The 20226-nt window shown below is 40.7% G+C and overlaps 1 protein-coding gene across 1 annotated transcript in view; it reads left to right on the plus strand.

The window, feature by feature from the left end:
• Window positions 1-8104: 8104 nt before the first annotated feature.
• The window catches only part of LOC124115669 (PC3-like endoprotease variant B), a 34478-nt gene continuing 22356 nt past the window's right edge, over window positions 8105-20226 (plus strand). Inside the window, exons 1-4 of the mRNA XM_046476729.2 lie at window positions 8105-8254; window positions 16827-17000; window positions 17342-17443; window positions 17713-17916. Of these exons, the coding sequence (XP_046332685.2) occupies window positions 16833-17000; window positions 17342-17443; window positions 17713-17916 (474 nt within the window). The 5' untranslated portion in view covers window positions 8105-8254; window positions 16827-16832. The remainder of the gene's footprint in view (window positions 8255-16826; window positions 17001-17341; window positions 17444-17712; window positions 17917-20226) is intronic.

The raw sequence follows: 20226 nt of genomic DNA on the forward strand, positions 1-20226 counted from the left end.
GCAATATTGCTCCCTCCCTGCTAAGAGAAATCTGAAACAATTTTGCTGACGGAATATTTTGATGTGGTTTTACATGTCATGTCGAACCAATGTGTGGTCAGGCTCGTTGACTTGGTTGATGCATGTCATCGATCACAATTGCGTGGATCCATGGTCATGATATCAATCACTGGATTGTCTTGTTCAGACTCGATTATTTACAGACCGCCGTCATATAGCTGGAATATTTCCGATTTCGGCGTTAAACAACAAATAAAACCCCCAAAAACATGTCAGCTTCCAACACTATTCAAGAACGGACACAGGCCAGTTTCAAGATGTTCGACAGTGACAGAATTCTTAGCATTCGGCAGTGCACATGTATAAACAATATGTGGCATGCTATTTATTTCTACTGCCAGGTATATGACCCAATTTATTGCTTTTGAGACTGTAAACCTGATATTGTGTGTTTACAGCTTATTCATTGATCGTATGTGGTCATATACTGATTTATCAATTTAGTTATGTACGAACCGATTTCTTGGTTTACATTTCAATTTGGAGTGAGTGAGTTAGGTTTAACGCCGCTTTTAACAGTATTCCAGTTATATCACGGCGTGTCAGCTTAATGTAGGAGGAAAGCCCCAAGTGATGCAGGTCTCAGACGTTTACCACTTTGGTGAAACCCACGAGCACGGGTATGGTGCTGACAAACCTAGAAACATAATCGGGGCGAACCGGGATTTGAACCCACAATCATAGGTTTCTGGCGTGCCCAAGGGACGCAACTCTGCACAGCGAATCGCTGTGCCTTAGACGACTGGACCACCCGAACCATTTCAATTTGGAAATTACATTGTAACAAAATATGTGTATAACATGTGATACAAATATATTTCAAACATTTAAGCTAACTATTGTAAATATATTACCAACTCGACAACGTTTCAGGATACCGTACTTCTTACAATAATTTCAACAGTGCATGATTTTAAAGATTCGACAAGGTGCATAATCCGAAATCATTTTCGATCAACGCGTTTAACAAATTCATATTTAAAAAGGGCTTCTATTGCATTAAAAAAAAACAAAGATATGGTGCCGGGTACCTAACATTATAACCTACCCTGTGTATGTCGGGTAGATCCGTAAAGGGTGCGTGAAGTACTCCAGACTCCCTCGAGGGTTTATCAGATGGATGGATGTTAACGACACAGTTCAGACATCAGAATGAATGTTTTGGTTCACAGACGTAGATTTGTATCACATCAAACTAGTTATTTCTGTATTATGTAGACGTTTCTTTGTGTTTGGCCCTATTTGGAACATACAGCGCGATAGATTACCGGTCCTGGGAGCGCCATAGAGATGGTACTATTTCCCTTCCGACTGGTTACGGATCTCGTTCTGATGAACTCCATACAATATGCTCCATGATTAGATCTTTTTATGCGTTGGGTTAAGGATTGTTTTCCTCAAAACCTTTGATTCAATATTTTGTACGGTAGGATGAGAAAAAAATCAATTTCTCTATTTTGCTTTCGACATTTTTGTGAAATGTTAAAGATGTATAGTGTTAACAGTGGAACAAAGAGCTTGCTTGGAGTAAGGTTGAGATATGTTTGTTTGTTTGTTGTTTAACGCCGCACTCGGAAATATTCCAGCTATATGACGGCGGTCTGTAAATAATCGAGTCTGAACCAGACAATCCAGTGATTTACATCATGAGCATCGATCCACGCAATTTTTGGGATACGATGACATGCATCAACCTAGTCAGAGAGCCTGACCACCCGATCCCGTTATTCGCCTTTTACGACATGCATACCATGTTCCCAAGGCAAGACGTTAACTGACTTTAAAGGGGAAGTGTACACGCAAAAATCACTTTCTTTCTTTTTCTAAAACAAAACGCAATTTTAGAATTAGTTAGTATCTGTGTTTGAAAATATACGCTCATTTTTTTTCACAGTGAAAGTAGGAAGCTCACAATAGTGTTAAAATGATATGTCGTTATGAGGCCTTCGTTTTACGAGCGAAATAGGCCTGAGTTATCCCCCTTAGATTATGACGTAATTGGTGCCAATTCAACTGGGTCCCTGTCTATTCTCAACGCAAAAGATATCAAGGACCAGTTTGCGGTAAAACAACATGGTCTACGACACACTCCGGCGCAGTGGTGACTCAGCATAACACAATTCTGGCTGGCATCTGAGACGCTAGAATCACAAAACTGTACCTACACCACGTGAAGCGGCTCTAACAAAGCATGATGACGTCATAATGTTTATCAATTGGCACCAATGACGTCATATTGCAAGGGGCATAAGCCATGGTGTTTTTGTTATGGAAATAGAACACTTGGTAAATGTGAAAAATATAAATCGTTTTAATGCAAAAAATATGTTAATTAAATATGATGTTTTTATATTTTTGTCTATGACACTTCTATGTTAACACTTTTAATGTGGAAAAAGTACAAGAAAAATTGGTTCATTTCCGTGTGAACTTGCCCTTTAAAAGTCCACTTTCCACCCTTGCGTGGAAAGTGGACTTTTGTAGGCAGTTTACTCTCTTGCCTCGGGAAGATGCATACATAGTTGCCCGTTACGGCAAGCGTGGGTTGCTGAAGGTCTATTCTATCCCGAGTCTTCACGGGTCGGTTAGGGGGCACGGGTGGCCCAGTCGTCTAAGGCGCCGCGTTTCGCTGTGCAGAGTTGCGTCCCTTGGGCACGTCAGAAATCTATGATTGTGGGTTCGAATCCCGGTTCGCCTCGATTATGTTTCTAGGTTTGTCAGCACCATACCCGTGCTCGTGGGTTTCACCGAAGTGGTAAACGTCTTAGACCTGCATCACTTCGGGCTTTTCTCCCACATTAGGCTGACACGCCGCGATATAACTGGAATACTGTTAAAAGCGGCGTTAAACCCCACTCACTTCAGTGGACAATTACATGTCCTTGAGCATGTACCATTTCTGTCTGTCAGACCGTGGAACAATTTATGACTTTTAATTCATTAAATATTATGTTGTTCCCCATTCTCCCATGTAGGACATAGTCTTATTACATATATCGATAGTACAGTGCGACACTGATTGTGATCCTTGCTATTCGATGTATTTTGATATTAGGCTATGGACAATTGCCATGCACGAATAGTTCAGCCACTGGACCCTTTATCTTAAAGCAGTATATATTCACCGAGATCATCACGTTATGATGTCTGAGTGACAGAGAGTGAGTGAGTGAGTGAGTATGGTTTTACGCCGCTTTTAGCAATTTTCAGCAATTCCACGGCTGGGGACACCAGAAATGGGCTTCACACATTTTACCCATGTCGGGAATCGAACCCGGGTCTTCGGCGTGACGAGCGAACGCTTTAACCACTAGGCTACCCGACCGCCCCCTGAGTGACATAGAACCGCGGTTGCTTTTCACCATACAGGGGCGGTCGGGTAGCTTAGTTGTTAAAGCGTTCGCTCGTCACGCCGAAGACCTGGGTTCGATTTCCGACATGGGTACAATGTGTGAAGCCCATTTCTAGTGTGCCCCGCCATGATATTGCTTGAATGTTGCTAAAAACGGCGTAAAACCATACTCACTTACACCATACATATTTGTTGAATTTATACATGAATTAAAATTCTGAATTTACTTTCAAATATCATTAAAATCGGCACTTTCAAATTCCTGTGTTATTACTCAATTCAACTCAGATGTTTATTCATTTTGTTCCTCACTCTGTGAAGGTTCTCACGTTGATCTCACACAAAGTATAAGCTTATTGTTAATTATCATTGCATATTTTTCTGTAGAAGTGTATATACAGGTTCTTCTTAATCGAGCTTTGCCAAACACGCCCTTACAAGAGCGGCTCTATGAATATAGTTTTATCAGTGTCAGAAAAAAACCGTTAAAGAAAGCAGACACTAACAGAGATACATAGAGTCCACGGGTAGTCTGTCACTTCGAATTATTAAAAAAGCAACAAATTGATTCATAAGAAAACGTACATGTTTTATGAAAATGCGTTTAAATATAGACATGAAAGCATCAATCTCGCTATACACATAATCTGATACACAAACGAAACAAGCATATTTTTCCAAATTAATACAAATCGGAAGTTCGATTATATAAACTGTTGGGCAAGAGTATACACTTGAAAACTGAATGTGACCAAAAAATTCCAAACGGTTTCAAAACGTTGCAAGACTGAAAACAGTCATCGAAACACTGCAAAGGTTCAAAACACAATTGATACCCGTTTCAAGTACACCACCGTCAAATAACCCATTTAACCATCATCGAACATGGGTGTATACTATATTTTGCCCGCAGTTCATATACAACATAAAAGAAACATTTAAAAAAAAATAATATAAATATGTAGAGGTTGTAAAATGTATTAAAGATTGATCGAAAAAATGGACAAAATCATGTACGCACCAAATGAGTGTTGTAATATATATAAACATTATTCCAAAACAGTATTAAATATAAGTAATTTTCAAATACGCTTACCTGGGCTTATAGTGGGGACGAAATGTAACGTATTTCAACTTCTAATGCTTCTGCCGTATATATCCCCACTCGCAGACCTGATGAAGAGTCGTCAATTTCATCAATGACAGTCGCTCAGCCTCCCCCGTTAAACTGATAGCTATCGTGCAACCGACCTCCCACTTCCACTCCCCGCTTGAAACATTCAGATAAATGATTGATTATATATGCCCACATGCATCAATCGTGTTGCCCGCGAGAGGACATGGCACCAAGGAATCAGAGAGCTATATTAAACGTCTGTCGGCGACGGTGGTTGGCTTCAGAGCATAACGTATGTGCGTATTCGTGTCTGTAACATCATTTAATCGGCCAATCCTTTAGACATGACAGTGAACTGTTTCCACGATACATGCAGCGAAGTAATAGGAGATCCGCAATTAAAATTATTTATATATTTCATGTTTGTCTGTGTAAATTATTGTACTTGTAGGGCGTATATTTCATCCCATAATATTCATCATGTCTCATTTGTGTTTGGTGTGATTTCATGGTTTTAATGCGTTGACGTAAAATTATGGCGGGTCCGTGACTGGGCTCCTGTCTACACGAAGCGCAAAGCTTGCTGCTCGAACCAACAATGGAACCAGTTTAGGTGTTCAAACTCTTCCCTTAATATGGCGGAATGGGGCGTAAAATTCAAGTAAAATGTTCAAAAGGAACACGTTTAAAGTTGACCGGCGGATCGCAATGTCAAAGAAATATATGGCGCATATACCACATACAAGCTGCGTATCAAATTCATATTTTGATACAGGAATGTCAACATTGTCCATTATATTTGTACATGTATATTGTTTAAGGTGAGGTGAGGTGAAATTGGGTTTAACGTCGCGACCCAGATTATTGCACTTATATAGCGACGTGCATGCACATGTGTGTGTGGCTGCTTGTACTAGTACGGACTGATGCCGATTTATAGTGCTAGCACATTGAGATACCATGCCGCAGTTTAACATGAATACCCCACTCAGACACAGTGCACTGACTCCGAGCCGACCAGTCCTTGTTTTACCCCCTTAATGCCGCGCGTCAGACAGGGTAACAACAAGTACCATCTTTTAACGTCTTTTGGTATGACGCGGCTGGGGATCGAACCCCGGACCTTATACCACATACTAGCTGCGTATCAAATTCATATTTTGATACAGGAATGTCAACATTGGCCATTATATTAGTACATGTATATTGTTTAAGACAATATATAAGTACATTGTATATGTTTTAAGTTACTGGTTCGAATCACCATATGGGTACAATCATCTTTCCGAGGCAAGAGTGTCCAATATAAAGCAAGAAAACACTTATTGTCTGTAATCGCATATAAAGTAATATGATATAAGTTGTTTTGTTTCTTAAGCCATGAAGAAATGCAGTAAGCAAGTTGCAAACGGTACTTTCCTATAAGTGGAGACAGCCTCCGTGGTCTCGTGTCTGTTTGGAGAGTGGTCGGGGATTCGATCCCCGGCCGCGTCATGCCAAAATTTGAAAGATGGTACTTGTTGTTACTCTGCCTGGCGTTCAACATTAAACAGGAGCTAAAACAATGACGGGACTGTACGGTATATTGTGTCTGAGAAGGGTATCCATGGTAAACTGCGGCGTGGTATCTCAGTGGCTAGCACTATTATCGGCACACACCAGTTTTCGAAATACCTGCCTGCCCGACCGTCCGAGACGGGTTGATTTCAACTCGGGCTGTCAGATTTTCAAATCCCCCTGCCCGACGGTCGGGTTATATTTCATAGGTGAAAATATTCTAAATATTTCCTGATGATAAGCATTAATTCACATGTAAAGATGAGTCATAAAATGTAACCAAAAGGAAACGCCGTTAGCTATTAGACAACCTAACATTTAGCGAAGCGCTTATGCTACAAGCAATCAGTTTTCATATTTTTAATTAAATTATCCTGAGAAACATATGATTATAGTGGGAAGGCAGGTTTTGGTCAGGGCTGGCAAGTATTTCAGCTAGCCAGTCCTGTGGTCTGGCTGATTTTTTTGGGAGTTTCATACCCTGCACACACACGTGCATGCACGTCGCTATATAAGTGCAATAATCTTGAGGCTAGCACTATAAAATCGGCATTAGTTAAGGGGATAAGCTTTTTTCGTTTTTGATTGTTCAGATGATACTACATGTACAACAAAACACCTTTATACCAAAAACCATGTTGGCTGGTTTAATCTGATAATCCGATTATATAGTTTGACCACGCAAATCCTAACGATGTGATAACGTTGATACAGCACACTACGGTATGATGCGAAGATGTGTAAAAGTTGCATCTGGTACTGCGTTGTTTTTCTTATCTTTTTCGAAGGGATTTTTTATCATCATGAAATTAAGATTAAATGTTGTCTTCAAAGTTTCTGCATGATCTATATAATGTTTGTTTGTTTGTTTGTTTGTTGCTTAACGCCGCATTCGGCAATATTCCAGCTATATGACGGCGGTCTGTAAATAATCGAGTCTGGACCAGACAATCCTGTGACTGAAATCATGAGCATCGAACCTCGTCATTGGGATACGATGACATGCATAAACCAAGTCAGGGAGCCTGACCACCCGAGCATAGTCGCCTTAAACGGCAAGCATAGTCGCCTTAAACGGCAAGCATGAGTTGATGAACGCCTATTCTAACGCGGATCTACTGAGTTAAACACAAATACACAGATGATTTGACCAAAGAAGCATTAGATAATCATGTTTTCATAACGATTAAGGAATATATATACACAAAGAGTCTCCGATACAACTACATCTCCTGCGCGCGCGCGTTTGCTGTGTATGTGTGTGTGTGTGTGTGTGTGTGTGTGTGCGCGTGCGTGCGCGCGTTTGCTGTGTGTGTGTGTGTGTGTGTGTGTGTGTGTTTACATGTATTTGTATGAATTGATGGTTTAATATTGTAGTTGTATATGTAATATATTATTATTCATGTAAAAAAAGGTCTCTCATACCCTTTACATTATAATTATCTCTTTCGTGCGTAAGTGCGTGTGGAATATTGCACAAAATTGCATATTTTATAAAAGCGCCAGTATGTTATAAATATATATCTGTAAATATATGTCATATACATATATATATGTTGATACATGTCATCGTATCCCATTTGCCTAGATCGATGCTCATGATGTCAATCACTGGATCGTCTGGTCCAAACTCGATTATTTACAGACCGCCGTCATACAGCTGGAATATTGCTGCGTGCGGCGTTAAACAACAAACAAACAAATTCTTGACACAACATGAAAACGTGTTTACACAAGAACAAAATGACACCCTCATTGTCTCTAGGTAACTTTAATTTTGTGACTCTCCGGGTGGTGTTGCAATTAAAATTAAACCTCTGTAATTCTCCTAAAATGTGGCTACCCGTTGAGTAGGTAAAACGGCTGACCGGAGTATATTTCGACATAACTCCCGCCTGTCAAAACATGTTCTACAAAGGAGTGCTAATTTGATTGACATCAAACACCAATTACTTCCCTTTGAACGGGATTTTTCGATTCGTTATATTTTCTGAAGGCTTATTCAGGTCAGTGTACCCGTACGAAGTTTGACGTAAGTTCCGGGTGGATTTATTTATGTCGAAACAGCTCGCTTGGTCAGCTCTACCAGGTGTAGGTGTACTAACGGACGATTATTGTCGTGGAGGGACGACGTGTTTACAATGCAGTGAACGTGAACGTTTGTCAAGGTAAGACCGGTCGGGTGTGTGGGAACGTACAGCGCTTTAAACATAGTTGCAAAACTTCTGTTTATCAAAAGTACAGTCTATGATTCACGTTAGTGTTAAAAGTTGAAATTGAGGAAACGAACTCGGTCCGTACATAACAACGCTGACTACGAATATTAATCAGTTAATTTGGAAATTAAAAACACGACTCTTTTTCATAACAATAATACTTTTCTGGTCGTAGTATATATATTTTGTTCATTTTTTTAAAGAGTTCCGCCCGTATCCCCCTCCTAAAGTTGTATATGTATGCATAGCTGCTCAATCCTTTTAGTTAAATATATTTTTTAGGGGGGATATGGGCGTATTACCAAATAGTGATACAAAAGTTTATATACAGAGGTCATGTTACATGGATAACAAATGTAAATATTGTAATCTACATTTTCCCTTATTAGTTAAATTGACTAGTTTAATTAAAGTTTAAAATTTAATTAAAGTTTAAATTCTCTAGTCTTTCATCGTCATGCTTCTTAAACTTGTGAAGGTATTTTAATGTATTATATAAAGATCATAGATTCCATCTCTTTAAAATCAGGTTTGATATGATACCTCTGTATGTAAAGGTAATATGACAACCTCTCTGTAGGCCCTCACATCTTTTGAACCCAGAGTGACGATGATCACCCAATATGAAGGATGCATTGGTTCTTGTGCAAATCAGATGTGAGCTTTGTGAAACAATTCAGTTTATTTCTTTACCAATGCGATTATTAGAGAGGTATTTTTTCAAAAGAAAATCCATATAGGACACAAATTTCCTTCAATGGTATTCCTTTTTTGTGTGGAATTCATGGCGTTCAAAACCAACAGGGAGTATTAGCTATCCCCATCAATATGATGACACAACCCTTACTTACATTCAGAACTGTCCATTAAGTTCGTTTTCTAGATACAGATATAGATATGCTTGTCTGAATGTCACACAGAGGTGTCATATGGGAGTAAAAGATGTGATTTTAATGACATTGCTTTGTATCAACCAAAGTATCGTAGTGTAACATTGTGTATACAGCTCCCACTTGGACATTACTTGGTGTTTGATCTGTAAGAGTCTATGGGGACAGAGGATATGGGATGGTGAGGTTTTATTAAAGACAGGAGAATATATCAATCAACCATCCCCAAAGTGCACTTAGGGAATTATCATGTCTTAAAGCATATGGAATCAATATGTCACACTAGGTTCTGTCTCATTTGCTTGAGTGAGTGAGTGAGTATGGTTTTATGCCGCTTTTAGCAATATCACAGCGGGGGACACCAGAAATGGGCTTCACACATTGTACCCACTCGTTTGCTTGAAATTGGTGTGGGTGTTTCTCAGTTTTTAGTTGTATTAGTGTTGATAGATGTCTCCCTTTCTTATTATTTTCTTCTTTTTATACATTTGAAAACATGTTTAAGCTGAATTACCCTTTCACAGATTTATTTGTGGAACATGTTTAAAGATTTGCAATATATATCATAATATATGTTTACTTGAACATGTTGAAGACTCAACACTTTTGTTTTTGTGTGTTAATCATGTTAATAGGTTAAATGAAATATCAAGATAGACTGTAAGCCAGTCTACAAAATACCAATATATTAATAATTGATAACAAATATTCTAGATTTCATTTTCATAATACCCCTTGGAGATCTGTGTCCAAAATAAGGTGGTTTAGACTTTTTTCTATGATATGTACATATGTTTTAAGGAAGAGAATATATGGATGTCAACTTCTTTATTATGAAAAAATTATGAAAAAAACCAACAAACTGAGGGATGTGTGTCTACAGGGATTTTTCTAGGATTCCAATTTCTAAACTAAGTACAAAATGGGAAAAATCTATATTTTGTTCAAAATTGTTTTTTTCTGATTTCTTATGTTCCTGCATTCAGAGGTGTTTTAACCATGGTAACATTGTGTTTTAACCATGGTAACATTGTGTTTTAACCATGGTAACATTGTGTTTTAACATTGCATTCAATGCAATAATATTGAACTTGGCATTAAGGCTGATCCTCTAATTGATCCTGTTATCAATGAACATCTACAAAGACATAACATTAGTTGTAACTATAACAGCATGAACTGGGGAGGGTATAATTCCAATTTGGGAATTTTTGCTGACATTTACTGCAGATTGTGGACCGAATATCAATTTTGAAGAAAATAACATGTTTTTCCTCATTTGTCTGCCAGGGGCACGTTGTTTGGAATCTTAGATAAATCCCTGCTCAGTACGCAGAGCTAAGATCTTAGTTTCGCACAGGAAGCTTACAACGTCTTGACCTAGTTTGTAAAGTGATCACAGGGCTATGATATGTGTATATTGACAAGGATAGTAACGACAGTCATAGTGCTGCGATCAGATTGTGAAATGAGTACAAGGCTGTAGAGTTTAGTCTTTCTTCAAAATGTCCTGTGAAAAACCTAAAACACTTGTGTATATGTCTCATTCTGACTAGTATACTAAATACCCATTTGTTCGACACTGATTGATTTATGATAAAAGATGTTCCCAGTGAAGATCCGGGTAGAACTGGTCTTCAGCAACCCATGCTTTTCGTAAGAGGTGACCAGCAGGATTTGGTGGTCAGGCTTGCTGTCTTGGCTGATGCATGTCATCATATCCCAATTGAGTAGATCAATGCTCATGATATCAATCACTGGATTGTCTGGTCCATACACAAATAATTACAGATGTTGATTGGTTTGTTGTTTTACGCCGCACTTAGCAATATTCCAGCTACATGACGGCGGTCTGTAAATAATTGAGTCTTTACCAGACAATCCAGTGATTGATATCATGAGCATCGATCCACGCAATTGGGATCGATGACATGCTTCAACCAAGTCAGCGAGTCTGACTACCTAATCCCGTTAGTCGCCTTTTACAACAAGCATAGTCGCCTTTTACAGCAAGCATGGGTTGCTGATTACATATTTTTCCCCCGGATCTTCACGGGTCTCATATACACATGATATAGCTGGAATATTGTAAGTCATTAAACAAAAACATACCAATAAAAAGAGGCTATGTCATCTTAACTGACATATATTGAATAGATTTTAATAATCTTTCTCCGTGTTGATTAAGGTAGCAATATATAAACATGTTACGCCAACTATTTTAACAATATTGTATCTATATGTTTGTTTATTTATCTGGTAACCTGGCAATAAGTGTATGGCCAGCCACCTTCAGCCGATCAGTCACCCATGGCGTCAGAACATCTGACCCCGAGTTGTCACACGCCAACGCACATCAATGGAGGCTGACGATCAGAGACTGTTGTTAAGTGTATTTGGGGACTTTTAATTATAGCCACTTTTGGGAGAACTCAGTGAAGCTTATGGTGGGATTTATCATGGTTCGATCTGATAAACAACATTTATTCCTTGTGACAATAAACAAGATCTAGTTTGTACATGTCAGGGGTTGAGGTCTGGCCAACAGCCTGACTACAGACCATTTTATTAATATACTCAACAACAAAAGTTCCTGTGACACCAATATTTTAGTGTATTTTTTAAGCAAGTAAAGTTTGGTTTTCAAAATTGTAGTACATGTATGGAATCAAGTCACAAAAACGCAACTGCTACCGAAAAGCATGCATTCCAAGCAAAAGTTGACTTTTATGCAAGCCCCATGCAATTCACTACCAAAGAATGGGTATAAAAACATGTGCATTAACAGGATTCCATATGCATTGTTTACCATCGTGCCGACAACAACCACTCAGAAAAACAACAAAATTACACAATTATTCAACATTATGAAATGCCACGCCTGTCCAAAAATGAGCGTCTGCGAGCCATTGGGGCGCCTGGTCCATTCCATGAGACGAAGATGTGTTGCTTGCACACACGCTATTGATTTGTAAATTGACGTTTTGTCATGTTCATGTTTTTTTTTATAAAATCATGCATTTTCTGAAGTCAGTATGGCAAATTAAACCATTTGAACACTTACAGGAGTCTTTTATCTGTTGCAAACCGAAATTGTTTCAGATTTGGTAAAAAACATAACTTTGCATTAAATCTTATTCAATGTCACAGGAACTTTTGTTGTTTGGTATATATACTAGCAGAAAAAAATAACTGTACTTCATACAAAGTGGTTTAAATGTAATGTTACAGAAATTATCAACATAAGGCTAAAAACATAATAGTCTTGGTTCTCAGGCACCGCCGTCATCATAAAGGTTGCCGCACGTTTCGTTTATATTTCCATTTAAAACAACAACAAAACAATCCTTAAATATTCCAATGGTAGTCAAATACTGTATTCCAGTATTTTACTCATCAAGGAATTCATTTATGTAGGGAGGCCCTTATTAAGGTTCGTTGTACACAACTGTTTATTTGATTACATAACTGCTTATTTAGTGACACTAAAAAAAAAAATTAAAAAAAAAAAGACACTGCCCACCTGCACTATATTTTCAAAAGCCATTACCTGAGAACCAGTTCTTCTTTTTTAAGCCTACAAATTGGTCATGTGTCTAATCAATGTTTATTATAACAAGTTCATTGACAAACCCTATACCTGGTAATGCTGGAGACAGAGTTACACCCACTAAAAGAGAGGTGGTGTAACAACTCAATTAACAATGTCAAAACAGGGTGTGACCACCATTTGCGTTGGTCTGGGTGTGACCACCATTTGCGTTGATCTGGTTGTGACCACCATTTGCGTTGGTCTGGGTGTGACCACCATTTGCGTTGATACAGGCGAGGCAGCAGCACATTGAAGACACCAGATGATTGAAAACAGCCTGGGATGATGTTCCAAATGTCAACCAAAGATTGGTCCAACTGAGCTAGTGTTACCGGCTGGTTCTGATCCTGTCGTAGGTGTCGATCCATCTCATCCCAGACATGTTCTCTGGGGTAGAGGTCTGGAGAAACAGCCAGCCATGGCAGTACAGCAATGTTATGCTGCCTCAAGAAGTCTGTTACAACACGTGCAAGGTGTGGGCGGGCATTAACCAGCTTCAGTGTGAATTTCATCCCTGCATTTGCACAAAGGGTAGAACAGGATCTCGAATGTCATCCCGGTAGCGTACCCCATTCAAATTGCCATTGACAAGGATGAGTTGTGTTCTCCCATGAGCTGTGATGCCACCCCATACTATATTTTACACTTCCACCGCAAAACTGACGACATTGAGATACAGGGGTGGATAAAACATTCTCCTGGGCTCTGCACGACCCCCAGAACTGTCCAGATGAAACCTGACTCATCAATTGACAGAATACTGTCCAAGTGTTGTCATCAGAACCTCAGATACTGTCTACACCAAGCTAGGCATGCCTGACAGTGACTTGGAGTGAGTGAATATGGTTTTTACGCCGCTTTTAGCAATATTCCAGCAATATCACGGCGGGGGAAACCAGAAATGGGCTTCACACATTGTACCCATGTCGGGAATCGAACCCGGGTCTTCAGCGTGACGAGCGAACGCTTTAACCACTAGGCTACCCGACCACCCGACAGTGACTTGGAAGCCAAACTGGGAGTACCGCTGGACGTCGGGCCGGGTAGTGTGCTCCTTCAACCAGTGCGTACGGTTCTGCCACTGATTGGTATCAACAGATTTAAATATTGATTGTTAAAATATCTTGACAGAGAGACAAACTCTTTGAATTATATAGTATGATATATTTGGCAAAACTGTCTATTTGAGATTTTAGTTTTGTTACATGAAAATGTTTGACATGAAATCGAAATTTACTTTTGTCAGTTTAGCAACCAGTTCAAAATTCGGTGTTGGATAAAAAATTAATTCCTTAAGTTTTGAGACATAGCAGTCTAGATATTTGTTGCATGTGAAAAAAGAGCAATTATTGACACCATCCGGTGTATTGGCAATAAACAGCTTAACTGGAAAAGCTTGTGAATTTTTTTTTCACATGATGACGTCATACTGCTCCCCCATCACTAGCTTGTATGAGATGGCCTGCATTCAGCATGGGAGACAGTCATTGTGGTACACTGCACATCGATATATGAGGGCGTTCTTGTTCAGCGTGTAATTTAAACATAGATTGTCATTGTACTGATCATCTTAAACTGATTGAGTGTGTGATCAACTGAGTGTGGGGAAGTAAGTAAAATCTCAAATTGATCATTGGTTTGAAAAAGCAATCAATGATTGATTAGTGATCTGACATGAATGAAACTAGAAAAAGCTTATGATTATAGAATTCTTTCTTACAAATAAGAAAATATATAGTCAGCGGAAAGATGCTTGCGCTGAGACATCATGAAATCTAATGCTAACACCGTATTCGTGCGTGCATGATTCCCGTGCACCCTTTCGAGTTGAGTTGATTGGTTCAACTGTGTCATATGGCCCTGTGACGCAGGGGTAGCATTATGCAGATGGCTGTTACAATGAATGCACGTTCCACCCGTGACCAACAGGTCTGGTTGTTGATGAAATATAGTGATAGCTAAATAGACAGATTTTTTATTCATGCACCGATTGTCTTTAAATGTAATATCCAGTTATGTATGACTGTTTAATAATCTCATACCAACTTTGACTGGAGTAGGTCCAATAGTTTTTCAGATATTGTAGTAAACGTCGGTACCTTAAATTAACTCCCAGACTATAGCCCCGGATTTATCTAGACTTGCTCAGAGGCTGATATTCAGCCCTGTCTGCATCAAGTGTCTTTAGATATTCCCAAATTGTAATTAAGAAGTTCCCAATTCATGTTAATATGTAAAGCTTTGTAGAAGTAACCTTATAATTCAGTGATTACAGGACTGAGAATTATTTTATATTTTGCATTAAATGCAATCTCAAGACTCGGTGTTAAAATACATCTGATATTAAGAAAATTGAACTTTATAAAATCCCAATTTTGGAAGAAAATAATGATTTTGTTGCCCAATTTGGTGAAAGGTTTGGAATCTGAGATGTATCCCTGAAGTGAGAATACCACAGGACCTTGTAACTAATAATAATAATAATAAGCAAACTCGCAAAAAAATCATCGACTTCAACCTCGTCTGCGAGTTTGTTTGTTTTTATTAATAGTTACATGGCCCAGTCATCTAAGGCGCCGCGATTCATGGTGCAGAGTTGCGTCCCTTGGGCACGACAGAAACCTGTTCGAATCCCGGTTCGCCCCGATTATGTTTCTAGGTTTGTCAGCGATGTGTGGGTATAACAAGACTCAAAACTAAGCTGTCGTGGCAAATGGCCCCAGGGTATTTAGCTCAATGGAATGGAGACATACTATGAAATTAAGGATCTTTCAAGACATGTTGTTGTTTCCTTGACATGTGTTTGTGATGCAGATTATAATACAATACTACTTCTGAATTCGGCTCTTCTATGTATTCTCCAAAGTGAGTGAGTGAGTTGGGTTTTACGCCGCTTTTAACAGTATTCCAGTTATATCACGGCGTGTCAGCTTAATGTGGGAGGAAAGCCCGAAGTGATGCAGGTCTCAGACGTTTACCACTTCGGTGAAACCCACGAGCACGGGTATGGTGCTGACAAACCTAGAAACATAATCGGGGCGAACCGGGATTCAAACCCACAATCATAGGTTTCTGGCGTGCCCAAGGGACGCAACTCTGCACAGCGAATCGCGGCGCCTTAGACGACTGGACCACCCGTGCCCCCTTGAAGTTGACAGAAGCTATATCTTTATTCAAAGCTATAAAAGTCAAAAGTCAGAAGGAATGTGTGCATTGTCGGAAAGAAATGCAAACATTAGTGACTTGTAGTGTATCATAGTGAATTTTTGTCATTAAACGATTGAACAGGGAAGTCCTGTGGGTACTGGGCTTCTATTCAGTATCCACCCGACCCGAGTACCCGAGAACCCATCCCAGCCCTACCCTCTGCGTACAATCTCAAATGCAACCGGACCTGTGACGATGCGGCGTAGAATAGACAGACAGACAGACAGACAGTTTATTCAGTAAGAAGGCCATAGGCCCATAATACAGACAATGGTTGGTTGCATGAACTACGCATGCCAAGGAAGTAGTCGATTTAAGTTTCCCTTAGCCGTTGGACTTTATATAGATATAAACATGTGTTATATACAACATCAAAGTTTTCTGATGAAATAATTTCAGTAAAAGATGTTACAGTTTGAAACTTGATATACTGTTTAAGAAACATATTTCTTAGGGCTGAATAGGTCTTTAGCAACCCATGCTTGCTGTAATAGGCAATTGTGCTTGTCGTAAGAGGTGACTAGCAGGATTGGGTGGTCAGGCTCACTGGCTTGGTTGATGCATGTCATCATATCCTAGCTGAGTAGATTGATGCTCTTGTTGTCAATCACTGGATTGTCTGATCCAGACTCGATTATTTACGCCTATTACAATCAGGCTTTGAATTGGTCTTCAGCAACCCATGCTTGTTGAAAGATTCATCTAATGGTACTGGTGATGATTTATAGACTGCCATAATATAGCTGGAATATTGCTGAGTGCAGCGTTAAACCAAAAGCAAACAAACAAACAAACAAACGACGTGTATGCTGTATATTTGTTCATTATGTTCCAGGTAGTTATGAGTTGGAGTGTAGGGGTCGTCGTGACCTTGGCCCTTCTTGTCTGTGCGTGTGTCTGTGTGTCTGATGCTAGTGACTTCATCAACCAGTTTGCTGTCAAGGTCAATGGAAACAGACAGGAAGTTGAAGAGATCGCCAAAAGCCTGGGATTCAAGGTGGAACATGAGGTAAGCCATTCATCTCTGGAGAATCAATTAAAGATTCTCTTCTTTGCGTTTCTTTTGGTGGTGAGTATATATACATCTTGGAGTACTCTTTATACACACCAGCTTACATCTTCAATGATGTCGGGTAGCCTAGTGGTTTAAGCGTTCGCTCGTCACGCCGAAGACCCGGGTTCGAATCCCGACATGGGTACAATGTGTGAAGCCCATTTCTGGTGTCCCTCGCCGTGATATTGCTGGAATATTGCTAAAAGCGGCGTAAAACCAAACTCACCCTTCAATGATGTGTCGTGATAACAGAGTTTGACTGGTTCATGGAAACTATTTTCTGTTTTCCCTTGCAGCTGCGCAGCATCAAAGCCTTCCTGATGAGCCACCCTGAAGTGGATCATCGATCTAAACGCAGCGCCGACACGCATGTGGACATTCTCAACGCTCACCCCAAGGTAAGCCACATCAGATTGGTTAGGGTGGGTCTTGAAAGGGATGACTCCATTTTTGAATTACCCCCTGTGGAGATGTGGAAAGAGTTGATCTTCAGCATCCCATGCTAATGGCGTAAGAGGTGACTAACAGATTTGGATGGCGAGGCTCGCTGACTTGGTTGATGCATGTCATTGTATCCCAATTGCATAGATTGATGCTGATTTAATGCAAAGATTTAATCAAACAATATAGATATATGTGTATATAAATATAATTTGTGGTTGTTCAGGTTTTGTATGCTCAGCAAGAGCAGCTGCTGATCCGAGAGAAGAGAGAGATAATACACGACAAGCAAATTGAACTGCCGATCCGCGAGATCACGGACGACTCGGTCTACCACCGCGTACAAGAGGCGCGACTCAGTGAACGCAGTGGAAGCTTGGAGTACGTGGAACAGTTCACTGACCCCAAATTCCATGACCAGTGGTATTTGGTGAGTTTTATTGTTGTTAATATCTCAAATTATTATTGTTATAAAGATGTGTTGGATTAAATATTTATTTTATGGAATGGTAAGCATGGGAAGGTAAAAACATTTTCTAGATTCTCAGCTGCCACAAAGGGTATAAACATTTGATATTCTGGTGGGGGAAGAGCCTGAGATTTTTTTTAAAAACAATCTGTTCTTGAGAATGCTTGAAAAAAATCTTCTTCTTTTTTTTTTTACGATTTACCAACAAAATAAACCGTACACCGGACCCAAAAAATAAATTGTGTCATGGGTAAATATGTTGTTCTTTTTCACAGAATTCTTTTTGTGTGTTTTGGAGCAGTGATTGTTGAAATGATCTCCCTCAAACAAACATCTCTAGCCCCCGGAATATAAAATGTTCAGCCCCAAATCAGCAAAATCAATTCATGAAACTATTTTGTTTCTCTTTGAGGATAAATTTTGTTCAGGTTATGACACTCAGTGAACACATTTTAAAATAAACGCAGAAGCTGCACTCAACAACTGTAAAAGCTGTTACCTACATATGTAGATAAGTCTTATTGTATGTGTAAAAGCATTCATTGAATTCCTATGTGGTTGGTGTACTTGGTACTCTTTGCCTCTGGGCTGATTGGACAGGGACTCACAAGTGCTGGGCTATATGAAGTCATGCATTACAACAGTCAAGTGGCAAGATGGAACACTCAAGGGGGTGACTTTGGTTGTGTTAGATAATGAGGCTTGCAGATAGATCTGTGGAAACTGGCGTTATTACATGACTAGTGAATTAAGGATGTGTCTGGGGGATGATTACCGACTAGACGACCAGATGAGTATATCACAGGTTCTGGATGGTGATGTCACGGGGTCGGGATGGTGATATCACAGGGTCGGGATGGTGATGTCACAGGGTCAGGATAGTGATGTCATGGGGTCAGGGTAGGGATGTCACAGGTTAAGGGTGGGGATGTCACAGGTTCAGGGTGGGGATGTCACAGGTTCAGGATGGTGATGTCACAGGGTCGGGATGGCGATGTCATGGGGTCAGGGTAGGGATGTCACAGGTCCAGGGTGGGGATGTCACAGGGTCAAGATGGGGATGTCACAGGGTCAGGATGGGGATGTCACAGGTTCAGGGTGGGTATGTCTCAGGTTCAGGGTGGGGATGTCAGGTTCAGGGTGGGGATGTCACAGGTTCAGGGTAGGGATGTCACAGGTTCAGGGTGGGGATGTCAGGTTCAGGATGTGGATGTCACAGGGTCAGGCTGGGGATGTCAGGTTCAGGATGGGGATGTCAGGTTCAGGGTGGGGATGTGAGGTTCAGGATGTGGATGTCACAGGGTCAGGCTGGGGATGTCAGGTTCAGGATGGGGATGTCAGGTTCAGGGTGGGGATGTGAGGTTCAGGATGGGGATGTCAAAGGGTCAGGATGGGGATGTCAGGTTCAGGGTGGGGATGTCAGGTTCAGGATGGGGATGTCAGGTTCAGGGTGGGGATGTCACAGGTTCAGGATGGGGATGTCAGGTTCAGGATGGGGATGTCACAGGTTCAGGATGGGGATGTCAGGTTCAGGGCGGGGATGTCACAGGTTCAGGGTGGGGATGTCAGGTTCAGGGTGGGGATGTCACAGGTTCAGGATGTCACAGGTTCAGGGTGGGGATGTCACAGGTTCAGGATGTGGATGTCACAGGGTCAGGCTGGGGATGTCAGGTTCAGGATGGGATGTCACGGGGTCAGGATGGGGATGTCACAGGTTCAGGATGTGGATGTCAGGTTCAGGGTGGGGATGTCACAGGTTCAGGATGTGGATGTCACAGAGTCAGGCTGGGGATGTCAGGGTCAGGATGGGGATGTCACAGGTTCAGGATTGGGTGTCACAGGTTCAGGGTGGGGATGTCACAGGTTCAGGGTGGGGATGTCAGGTTCAGGGTGGGGATGTCAGGTTCAGGGTGGGGATGTCACAGGTTCAGGGTGGGGATGTCAGGTTCAGGGTGGGGATGTCAGGTACAGGATTGGGATGTCAAAGGTCCAGGTTGGGGATGTCACAGGTTCAGGGTGGGGATGTCAGGGTCAGGATGGGGATGTCAGGTTCAGGATGGGGATGTCACAGGTTCAGGATGGGGATGTTACAGGTTCAGGGTGGGGATGTCACAGGTTCAGGGTGGGGATGTCAGGTTCAGGGTGGGGATGTCAGGTTCAGGATTGGGATGTCAAAGGTCCAGGGTGGGGATGTCACAGGTTCAGGGCGGGGATGTCACAGGGTCAGGATTGGGATGTCAGGTTCAGGATGTGGATGACACAGGTTCAGGG

This window comes from Haliotis rufescens, unplaced genomic scaffold, assembly GCF_023055435.1.
Source record: "Haliotis rufescens isolate VD_foot unplaced genomic scaffold, xgHalRufe1.0.p SCAF_49, whole genome shotgun sequence".
NCBI classification, from domain to species: Eukaryota; Metazoa; Mollusca; class Gastropoda; order Lepetellida; family Haliotidae; genus Haliotis; species Haliotis rufescens.